The 12,202-nt window shown below is 36.5% G+C and overlaps 1 protein-coding gene across 2 annotated transcripts; it reads right to left on the bottom strand.

The window, feature by feature from the left end:
• Nucleotides 1–462: 462 nt before the first annotated feature.
• On the bottom strand, nucleotides 463–12,100 carry Lamtor3 (late endosomal/lysosomal adaptor, MAPK and MTOR activator 3). 2 transcript variants are annotated; one of them, XM_013023836.1, is made up of 7 exons: nucleotides 12,042–12,100; nucleotides 10,612–10,646; nucleotides 6,451–6,509; nucleotides 4,390–4,523; nucleotides 2,696–2,759; nucleotides 1,881–1,952; nucleotides 463–1,306 (listed from the first exon to the last, which is right to left on the bottom strand). In XM_013023836.1, exons 1-7 carry the CDS (start codon nucleotides 12,048–12,050, stop codon nucleotides 1,233–1,235), a joined length of 447 nt encoding a protein of 148 aa, XP_012879290.1. In that variant the 5' UTR covers nucleotides 12,051–12,100; the 3' UTR covers nucleotides 463–1,232. The 2 variants fall into 2 exon arrangements, with proteins under 2 accessions (XP_012879290.1, XP_012879291.1); XM_013023837.1 differs by lacking the exon at nucleotides 1,881–1,952.
• Between the last annotated feature and the right edge of the window lie 102 nt (nucleotides 12,101–12,202).

Genomic DNA, 12,202 nt, shown 5'->3' with positions numbered 1-12,202 from the left:
TAGAAAAATGGGAGGAAGGAAAGTGGCATGTTTGGTTGACTGTCTCATTACCAACCACTAGGGACACCAATCCCATAGTCCATGTGAAAGCAGCCCTGGAGCACAGAACTACCATGTGAACAGTATTGAAGACTGTGTACTATGCTAGCACTGGTGATCACACAGAGAAGGTGCTCGATGCGTATATATATACTGAATTAACAGGAGACAGGAAAGTAACCGCTGGAATGATCTACAGACTGAATTCCTGAGCCTAAAATATATTCTAGAACTGTGAAGTTAGGCCCAAAATGAGGTTTATGTTCTGACATTATACAAAAAGAGTAAAACAATCTCCAAACAAATTCCTACAAGAAACATTCAAGACTCATTATGTGGTTGAAAGTGGATAAAGTCAATTAAGTCTATAAAATACCTTGGTAGAAGTCTGAAATGAAAAAGATCTGTACAGTGCTCAAACTGTATTTTTAAAAATACTATTTTATTTATACCCATGTATGAAAAAATGGCTAAAACTATCACATTTATATACATACTGAAAACAGGATTCAGTAACAAGTCATATTTAAATTCTATAAAGAACAATCATTAAAATACTGATTGGTTATAGAGAGCAGAGTAGGAAGAAAAGAGTAAGCTATAATTTTCCTTTTCATTAAAGAGAAGCACCCTCTGAAAAAACTCATTAGTGACACATATCTACACTGCAAAGTAAATATATATAAAGTTAGTGATTGTACTGATTTTTATTACTTTTACTAAGCCATTTTATCTTCTCATACTCAGTGCAAATAAAACACAACAGAAGAAAAATATGTCCTTGTTATTATTCACAATAAGAGGGTCTGTTGTGCCCTTGCAGTCTGGGAGTCCTGAATGATAGAGAGCACTCGCTGGCTCATGTGGACCAATGCACCATTTTGATTCTGATCCACTGAACAGGATCCCATCCATATGTGGCGACTGCACTAACTCCACAGGAGCTGTGACAGACTGAACCAGTTCAGATTATCCCTATTATCCCCAGATCTTGCTAAAGAAAAGACCTTACAAAGTAAATGTAATACCTGATCTGTCTATAAATTACACCTACAGGCTGATTCTTTAGTATAAGGTGGAAAAAGGGGTTCTTTCTTACATACATACAGAGAAAAGTATTACTGTTGTCTAAAGATTGCTAGATAGACTTGTTTTTATAACAAGATAAGGTATACATCAAAACCATCATAAGATTAAGAAACTTCCACAACTTTGATCAATTCTTCAAACAATGGAGCAAGTTCCTTTTCTAGGCTGACAATTAGCCCTAAAACAAAGAGATTTAAAATATATATTAGAAACATTTCCCTGAAAGTCATTTTAGGCTCTTGTCCAAAATTTAATTACTAGTTTGTTCCCAACATCAAAAATGAGATACTATAATTCTGAGTAAAGCAGGCAAAATTATGAAGTTTATTTTCATAATCTATTATTAAAGGAGATGGATGACTGCCTAGCAAGTCAGTATTGCCAAATTAAAAAAAAGTAAATTGACAAACTATAAGCCTCTGTTTTAGTAGAAACAGAAAGATTTACATGTATGTAATAATTTGTTAAGGGGTTTGAAAGCAAAATCATCTCACTTTCAAAATATGCATTAGATTTTTATAAACACACTTTTCAAAGCAAATTTTAACCCTGTATCAAGAAGTGAATCAGTTTTTCTCAATATTGAGCAAATAAAATCAGAAAATTATAATTTTGACAAATCTAAAACAAAAATGGGTCATTCAAATGAACAAGAAAATTTTGATGAATGGTAGAGTATAAAACATATTTACATATAAAAAAGGAAGATTAATAATGAATCTATGACAAACACTAGAAATTAGTATATCTACCTTCTCCTAAGTTGACCAGAGTGAAAGTTATATTCCTTAGTGTTCTTTGTTCCAAATAATAAAGATCTTCCTCTGTTTTACAGTATTAAAAAACATTTAGACTGTCAAGGGAGGGTTCTATAGACTACAATGTACTTCTGAATATTCCCATAGTACGTAACAGCTAGTGATTTAATACATTATGATCAGGGTGAGCTTTATCCCAATGTCAGTACAATTTGTATACAATTTGCCCATGTCATCAAATATAAACCAATTTTTTGAAACTTAGGTATGAAAAGTGGTCTTCAGTGACCTACTTAGCTTGAAGACACAAAGTAGAAGGAATTTGTCATAGCTCTCAACTCAATGTGAAAGTGACAGATCTCTAAAGAAAAAAATCCTACTTTGTCTATTGTCTAAGAGGAAGCAAATGTACTACCACAATACAATTGAATACTGTCATCTTTTACACACAAATCCCCAAGAAGGGGGAGAGAATGAGATTTTACTATCACCAGAAAACTGGAAGTGGTGATGTGGCTCAAAGTAGTAGCGACAGAGCCTAGATGCTGAGCTCAAACACCATAACTAGGATCACTCAAAATAACACTGAATTTCCCTTGTTCCTATTTCAAAAAGATGTCCATACATTGTCTCATCAACTGGAAATAGGCCCATGAGATGGAGAAAGCAAGTATTACTCCATTTTCTAGCTATATAACCAGGAAGATGGAGAAAAGCCACACATTCAAACTTTCTCACAGCATATCTATTATTATACCAGATAATAGGGTAAAGAATTAACAGCTGTACTTAAAGTAATTAAAACATACCTGTGTTGGCATTGCTACTGGCTATGAAACTCACCACAAGAGGTAAACGATTGAACTGAACTACCTAAAAAGAAAGTAAGATGTAATTAACATGTTATATTGTGAAAAGGTAATATTACCTACCTGAAGTTTTTTTAGTCTTTCAGAAACTTTTAAATAGCCATTATTATTAGTCTAAAATAATGGTATTACACCACGAAATATGAAGAAGTTGAAGGCAAGCACTTTCCTAAAACAGAAATACTGAAAGTGGAATCATGTCTGCTTTTTCTTTTAAGCTCTAAAGCCATGTGTCAGTTTATATAGTAAAGGTCAACGATAGTCCGTCCAAATGTGTTGAATAGAAAATTCTAGATATGATTCCTAAGTTTTAAATCACACGGCACTCAGCATGAGAAACACTGTGCTGTGAGTTCTCCTTTGGTATATTTATACCGCATATGCTGTTAAGACACATTAGCCACTTGGCAAACACCTTGGTTATCAGAATAACTGTCACAGCATTGCAGGGCTGTGTTCAAGTCACCCTTATTAATAATGGCATGCAAGCGCAGGAAGAGTAATGTCTTTATATCCAGCACATATACAGCCACAAAGCTCCTTTAAGTGACAATTCTCAATAAGAAAATAAAAATCCTATGCCGAGGATGCTAAAATCTGGTATTGGTAAATTTCTTATTGTAACCCAGTTTCAAAATCAAACTTTACCATAAGTTTGTAAGTGTAGGAAAAAAACAGCACGTTAGATTTGATACCATCTGAGTTTCAGGCATCCACTGGGGTCTAGAACAAATCCCCCATGAATAAAGGGGAACTAGGACAGCTTTATCTTCCATGTGTCATTATGAATTAAGTATCTAAACAACTTCAACCTAACTCTTATGGTAAAGTCAGTTTGGTTTCTTATTACATGTTAAAAATATCTAACTTAAAAAAGAAATTGTCACTATGTATTATCAGTGGTACACTCCAAAAAATGTCACTTTAAAGAAAAGGAATCAAAAGCCGGGCATCAGTGGCTCACGCCTGTAATCCTAGCTACTCAGGAGGCTGAGATCTGAGGATCACGGTTCAAAGCCAGCCCGGACTGGAAAGTCTTTGAGACAGACTCTTATCTCCAAGCTCAAGTGGTAGAGTGCTAGCCTTGAGCTGAAGAGCTGAGGGCCAGCGCCCAGGCCCAGGTTCAAGCCCACAAAAAGAAAAGAAAAAAGAAAAAGGATGTCATTCTTCTAAGAACACGTAGCTAGAGATCAAGAGATAATCTAATAATTCACTTCTTCCTCACAAATAAAAACCTCATTTGTTATATATGCATTCCAAACGAAATAAACAACAATTTTAAGTAGTCTGTCATCTGACTCTCAAAAAAATGTTTTATCTGCCACAATAAGAGTGTGGCCTTTGAGAATCTATTGTCTGAAATCTCATCAGCAGGTAACGGCACCATCTGCTGGAGTGAATGGAGAGCTAACTAACCCTTCTTAGGATATTATGTGCTTTACTTTGAAGTGTCTTAAGTACTTTTCCATAGAAACAAGGAAAATCACCCATTTTAGCATAATCAATTTCAAGGCTAAAATTTTAAACTTTCATCCTTTCGAAAGTTAAAATTTAGAATTGTAACAAAAGCTTTGCATTAAGGATATAAAAATAGTAACTGAAATAAGCAAATCATCTAATAATTATGAACTTACCTGGTAGGTGTTATAGTAACAGATGATGCTTTTATTCTTTGAAAGTCCAAGTTTGCTCCCTTGGTCTGTTGCAAGGGCAAAAGTAGAGAGGAAACCAGGTCGCAAAGCATGTTCGGGAGCATTATCATTAGCCACTGGAAGAGTAAATGATTTAAATAAAAATTATACTGAAAAGATGATAGAGACAAGTTTAAGGACATCTTTATTAAAAATAAGCACAACATTCGGTTTCACAATATTGAAGTCACGATATCTAACTCATTGGATCTCATCAATTTAAATCGGAAGTTTAGTAATTAGGAGCATGAATATAGCTCAGTGATAGAATACTTGCTTATTATGTGCAACGGCTTTAGTTTCTATCTCTGGCATGACAAACCAAATGAAGTTATTTAATCATGATAATAATTGTTACAATATCTCAATATAACTAAGACTATCCATGTTGATCATACCAGAAGGTGGAAATAATGAATATACTGAGTCTACATTTATCCTGTAATATCATGTATACTTAACAATAATAAAAGCTGAAAATCAGGCAAAAACTTATTGGATTCTGGTCGACTAAGTAATTCTGAATATAAAAGGTTTTAAGACACTGAAATACCACCTCACTCTAGCCAGGGCAGCTATCATCAAGCATACAACAAATGTTGGCAAGGATATGGGAAAAAGGAACACGAATAAATTGTTGTTAGGAATATAAACTAGTGTAATCACTATGGAAATCAGTATACAGGTTCCTCAAAAATCTAAAATGAGAACTATCTTATGATACTAAAATACCACTCTTCAGTCATTTGTTCAAAGGAACATAAGTCAGGATATAACAGAGGAACCTACATGTTCATGGTCATTGCAGCACTATTCACAATAGCCAAGCTAGGAAACAGCACAGACGCCCTACAACTGAGAAATAAAGAAATTTTGTATATGTATGTGTATGCATACACAATGAAGTACTATATATCCCTAATCTGTAATCCATCATATTAAGTGAAGCCAGGTTCAAGAAGACAAAAGTCACATGGTTTCCCTTATATGTGATACCAGACCTAAAATATAAACATATACCTAGCACTTACAGGAAATGTATGTGTATGTGCTTATTATCAAAATGCATTATAAACGTGTGTGAAGAGAGAACATGGAAACAATAAGATGGACTTGGGAAGAGAGGGGAGTTAGGAAGAATGATGGAGGGGGTGACTAAAATCAAGATGTATGCAAAGATGGACATGTTAAAATGAAAGTCCCTTATATAACTATATAAACATTATATTATATACTTACATAAACATTTAAAAAATTGATTTAAGAAAGTGAAACAGTATATGATGAACCAAATAAGAGAGCCATCCTAAAACTACTTGCAATATTAACTTTAAAAGATACACATTTATATACAAACAACACACACACAGGTAACGGTACACGGATATAACAAGTATCTCTCTAACTATCTGCTCATTTTCATCACCTAGATATAGGTTTATATTACACCGTATTAAACCTAGATAGTTTATATTATACCATAAATATGTTCAATAGAAACCTGGGCCTGTGGGGCTGGGAAGGTGGCTCAGTGGTAGAGCGCTTGCCTTGCATGCATGAGGCCCTGGGTTCGATTCCTCAGAACCACATAAGCAAAAACAAAGCCGGAAGTGCTGCTCTGGCTCAAGTGGTAGTAAGCAAAAAGAAAGCCGGAAGAGCTGCTCTGGCTCAAGTGGTAGTAAGCAAAAAGAAAGCCAGAAGTGCTGCTCTGGCTTAAGTGGTAGAGCGCTAGCCTTGAGCTGAAGAGCTGAGGGACAGCGCCCAGGTCCAGAATTCAGGCCCCACGACTGGACGCCCCCACCCAAAAAAAAAAGAAAAAAAGAAACCTGGGCCTGTAATAAATCTAATGAATCTGAAATTCTAGAAGCAAACATTTCCTTCAAAACCATGACTATCTTTGTTAAATAAGGATGATATTCTTGCCTTTTGCACTATCTAGATGTAAATGCACACTTTTTTAGCTCAAAGCAAACAAGGTCTTTGCATTCAGGTACTCAGCTTTACCTTTGATAACAGGTACTCCATCTCTATCCGACACAACAATAGCATGGAGTCCTTCAACACTACGAAGACAAAAAGTTAAATATTATAAAATATTTCACTTTCTTAAAGAATGTTCCTCAGAATTATTATGCACATTTCTATAAAACTATCAGATAACAATTATTTATAATTATGCTTTTGTAACTCAAATGAAACAAATGTATATTGCAGATTGACACTACTCTTTTCAGAGATATACAGTTTACTGATGAAGATCTAAAAACATCATTATTTTGCACTAAAATTGCTAATCCCATGATTGCCAAAAACAGACAAGGTTACTGACAGTGGTTATAGTGACAGAAAACCAGAGAAAAAGTGTGTGAGTGTGTGTGTGTGTGTAGAGAGAGAGAGAGCGAGAGAGAGAACCTTTTTCCTTTTTTCTCATTCTTTCCAATATTGAGTGCCTAGTATTTACAGCACTTGATACTTCATGATGCTCTGATAAGCAAAAACCATCACTGACTTGACAAAATTTACCATCTAAGCTGAATGCATATCAACGGAATGATTGCATGATAACAAAGGTAAGGCCACAGCTGTGGGAAAGTGCCATTATGAGATCCATGGGAACATGAGAGGCTACAAAAGAGGGGATTGAGGCAGGCAGATGGGTCAGAGAAGGCTTCCCCAGAAGATGCTATCTCAGCAGAGATCTTATGGCAGCCAGTAATAGAAGAAGAGTGGGAAGATCATTCTAGGCTATCACAACATGTTGGACAGCAAGAAGGAAAGCCCTCGGCTGCACTTACACAACAAGCATTAGGTTGAAATGGTCAAAGCTGTGAAGTTAGAAAGACCTAATGTTTAGGCTCAGCTGCATAATGCTTGTAAAGCATATGCTGGTAAAAGTTATGTCAAAGCTGTGAAGTTAGAAAGACCTAATGTCTAGGCTCAGCTGCATAATGCTTGTAAAGCATAGGCTGGTAGAAGTTATGTTAAAAAAAAGTTTACTGAGTAACAGTAGTGGTTTCAATTGTGGATACTGACAATGACATAATTTATCACTGCACTTTAAGCACTAAACCATCAATGTAGTTAAACACAATAGTTTAAGTAGTTGGAAAATTAGTGGTTAACAAATATACACTTCAGAATTTAATGTGTTAACAACCACAATGAGGAAATATTCCCCCAAATTTAGTACTTACACAAAGCCTTTTTAATTATCTGTAAAGCACAACTCAGAGATTTTTATTTATTTGTTTTTTCGTTGGTCACTGGGCTTGAACTCTGGACCTGGGCACTGCTCCTGAGTTTTTCAGCTCAAGGCTAATGCTCTACCACTTTGAGCCATAGCACCATGTCTGCTTTTCTGGTGGTTAAGTGGAGATCAAGAGTTTCACAGACTTTCCTGCCCGGGCTGGCTTTGAATCACGATCCTCAAATCTCAGACTCACTTTAGTAACTAGGCACCCAGCTGTCAGAGCTGTTTAATGCTCTTACTATACCCTGGATTTACACCTTCCTGTGTCTGCCTTAATGTTTTAACTTAAAGCAGTAACTGTACAATTCATATTTACATGTTAGTTTGCTGAAATTAAATTTTTAAAAAAATCCTAATCACCAGATATTAGTGGCTCATGCCAGTACTCCCAGCTACTCAAGTGGCTGAGAGCTAGAAGCAGAGGTATGGCTTAAGTAGAAGACGACCAGCCTTAAGCCAAAAAGCTCAGGGACAGTGCCCAAGCCCCAAGTTCAAGCCCTAGGACACGGACGGACGGACGGACGGACGGACGGACACACACACACACACACACGCACACGCACACGCACGCACACAAGCTAACAAATAAACTATAATAGACTCAGTCAATATGAAAAAAGAAAAGTTCCTTTTCTGCCATTACATTTTCCCAAATATCTTCTCTTTTTCTTCTTGTGGTGGTAGGGATCAAAACCTTACATGTGTTTGGTAAGTGGTCTACCACTAAGCAGGTAGCTAAACTTTACAATACTCTTAAATTGAATCTATCTCTCAGATTAGCACAACCTACATGATTTCCCCCTTTCATTTAAAAGATAAAACATCATGAAGAAACAAGAATTTATTTTCAACTATTTTTATTAAACATTAGAGCTACTCAAATAGGCAGGACAAGAACATAGGGTAAACAAGTTTTATTGACATAAATGAGAAAAATGGTTGTGATGAAATTGTCCCAGAGAAAGTGACACTGACATAAAGAATGTACATTAAGTGAAATCTAGGAGCTATTTCACAACATCAATACACAGAATTAGTATCAGCTTTCATTCCTCTATGTTAACTCCAAGTTTAAATGTTTTGAAAAGTTTCAAAGATCTGAAGACAAATGTTATTTTCCCCCACTGATTACTAAAATTCCTTTGCAGTTTCAACTTTTAAGGTCATTTCTATGGTTCTAAATCAGTTATGACTATCTTACTCCTGATTTTTAGAATTAGTTTGTCTATAATTTGACAATTTTAGGAAGAGACTATAAATAAGCATGACATTAACACGAAATCAATAATAGCTATTCACATACTTCAAGTTTTCCTATTCAAAATAGAAGAAACATATGTAATAATAAAACTATAAAATAGTATAATTAATTTCCAGTGATCTGTAATCAGTGTAAAGACACAGCTAATAGGTAAAGCACAAAAAAATAAGTCAAGCAAAAATCCAAACAAGAGGATGTTCCCCACTGTAATCCCAGCTACCTGGGAGGGAGAGATAGAATGGGGGTCCAAGGCTAGCCTGGGCCCAAGTACAAGACATTGTCTAAAAAACAGCTAAAGTAATAAATGCTAGGGGTATCAAGAGGCAGTCTAGAAAGACACATCTGAGAGACTGCTATCCCTAGATAACTAGCTAAAAAAAGAAGCAGAAGTGATGAAAGTGGTAGAGAGGGTCATGAGTGGAAAAGCGAGCAAAAAAGTTGAGTGTGAGAAAAAAAAAGTGAATCAAGAGCTCTCCAGGACTTGAAATTAAGCCATAGTACTGGAGGGGGAAAACAAACAGGTGTCTCTTAAATTGTAGAATTCTTGCCTAACAAGCATGAGGCTCTGAATTCAAATCCTTTTACTGCAAAGGAAGAAGTTTTTCTTTCCTCACTATAAAAATAAACTAACATCCACAACCTTCTATATAGTTTCACATGTGGAAAATAAGAAAAAAGGATCTCATCAAAATCATTCTGCTTTATTATCTCAACATTTATTCAGTTGAATTCTGAACCATTTCATCTTAGAATGTGAAAATGCATGCTTTAAGGATTTTGTTTTGATTTGTTGGTCGTGGGGCCTTAACTCTGGGCTGGGGGCTGTTCCTCAGGTTTTCAGCTCAAGGCTAGCGCTCTACCACTTGAGCCACAGTGCCACTTCCAGTTTTTTCTGCTTCTGTGGTGCTGAGGAATCGAACCCAGGGCCTCATGCATGCAAGGGGAGCACTCTATCACTGAGCCACCCTCCCAGCTCCGATGCTTCAAGTTTTATATCTCTCTTTCATGTCCTTAACTCTCAGAAATCGAATTGTTTGAAAGTTATGAGTGCAGACAAAAGTGGCACTTGTCATAAACTAAATGTGAATTTAATTCAAGGGACATGTCCTCTAGTAAAATTTGTAGAAGGGAAGTGTTTGTTAACCACAACACAAGAGCCTTTCTAAAATCGTACGTAAATAGACTATGGTAGACAAAAGGAAGTCTTGTGGATATTCAAGTGTGAATAGCCGTCTGAAACTAGTGTTCTTGATTATGTTGACTCTGCCATTAAGACACGTTCTTAATAATTTTCCTCCTTAAAATTACTCTATCAACTTCAAAGTATAATACAGCTATCTGCTATGACAGTATATTTTAGAGAATTTAATAATTAAAAAATCTGAATTCCAGTCTCAAGCATGCATTCGCTGTTTAACCTTAGGCAAATCACATACCTTCCTTAGGCCTATGATAGTTATCTACAAATTTGAAGACCATCACTTATCATATCCACGGTTATGTTACTTAAAAAATGCTAATTTCGCATAGTATACACAAATGAGTCTAAAGAGGAATAACAAAATACCTCATAAAAGTAGCATGTTATAAAACTGTTAATTATTCTAAATAATTGTAACAATATAAATTTTTATATACTGAATAAGCTTCTTACCTTGGTAACTTCTTATACAGGAATCGCTTTAGGTCCTGCAAGAGAGTATTAAAAATTTTTTTTTAATATGCCTCTCTCTGCTTTCTTAATCCTATCCTATTTTTTAGGGATGTTAAGTCACCACTCACAACTTTTCTTACTGTATTTTATCTTTCTGTTTTGGATGTTTACTGGTATGAATTGGAGCAAGTTAACTAACCTTTTCTTCTAAGTCTCAGATTCAATATCAGTTCAATAGAGATAATCATAGAATTTACAGCATGACACTGCTGGTAAAATTTATTGAGATGTATTATTAGCATACCTGGAAATAGGAAACACAAAATCATTTTAGCTGTAAAAATTAGATTGTACTTTTCATAATGCTTTACAGTCTGTGGCTAATGTAATCACTTAAGAATATATTAAGCTTTTTCCATGTCCATAAACAGACATTTAACCATTTTTTAAAAAGAGATAAAAGGCTCTCTATGTATCCTTCATTGGCCCTGAACTACTATGTAAGCCAGGGTGACCTTATACTCTTAAGTCCTAAGCCTCCCAAACACAAGCCTGAATCACTTATTTTTCAGTACTAAGTTTTGAAGTCAGGGCCCTGCACTTGCCAGGCAACTGCTCTACCACTTGAGCATCCCCACCCTCTACCATTATTTCTAATGGTACTAAGTTGATTAACTTTTCTAAGATACAGTTTCTTCACATGACTAAAGATCAAATGAAAATGTCAACGATTTAACCTGGAAGTAAAGAACCAAAACCTCTTAAATGGGCATTTCACTGGCAATCCAGGTATCAATTTTTTTTTCTTACCCAGCACTGTATTTTTATTATCTGCAAATAGTTATACAAAGGAGTTGTCATGTTCCGGTATCAATTATGACCCCCTACTTCAAAGAATCAGAGTCTGTTCTCCAACTGATAATTTCTTGTACCGCCTCTATCTTCTGCTCTCATCTTAAACACCTACATACACAAACCACTCATGTTGTTAGAAGAGCCATCTGGGTTAGGAATCATTTCAGATTGCTACCACGAACCTAATGAAGACAAGTATGACCACTTGCTGAAAAAAGAAAATGATTCAGAGCATTTGACCTACTGAACCACATAACGGTCAGAAAACTATTGTTTCAAATTTCCAGTGCCAAATACACTGTTTCTCTTCTGTCCCAACTGGATTAGGAGACGAGAAGAACACACTCTTCTCAACCTCAGGCACCTTCTAGGTCTTCCACACCCACTGCGGACAGCAACTCCGGACCATGACAACCCACTCAGACTTGGGTATCCCACAAAAGACCCCCGAGGAAATAACTAATGCGGGGTGGGGTGGGGGGACGGGGAGCGGGACAAGGAGTAAAAGAGAAACAGGTCTACCTCTTCCAACCCGCCTGCCCTCCCCGGCCTCTAGGGTGGGGGTGTCAACTCACATCCGCCATGACGAACCCCTTTCCCTCGCAGGATCAATCTTGCAAGCCTGGAAGAGAAACTCCCGGTGACTCTCCCCTCTCCCGCCCCCAGCCCGGTCGGGGGACAGGGCCGCGGGTCAGAGGGGATCGGGCGCGCGGGTCGGGGGGTCGGGCCGCGGGGG

This window comes from Dipodomys ordii, unplaced genomic scaffold (genome assembly GCF_000151885.1).
Source record: "Dipodomys ordii isolate 6190 unplaced genomic scaffold, Dord_2.0 Scaffold70, whole genome shotgun sequence".
Taxonomy (NCBI): Eukaryota; Metazoa; Chordata; class Mammalia; order Rodentia; family Heteromyidae; genus Dipodomys; species Dipodomys ordii.
Note: the sequence above shows the minus strand (reverse complement) of the source record. Positions and strands in the feature narration are given on the sequence as shown.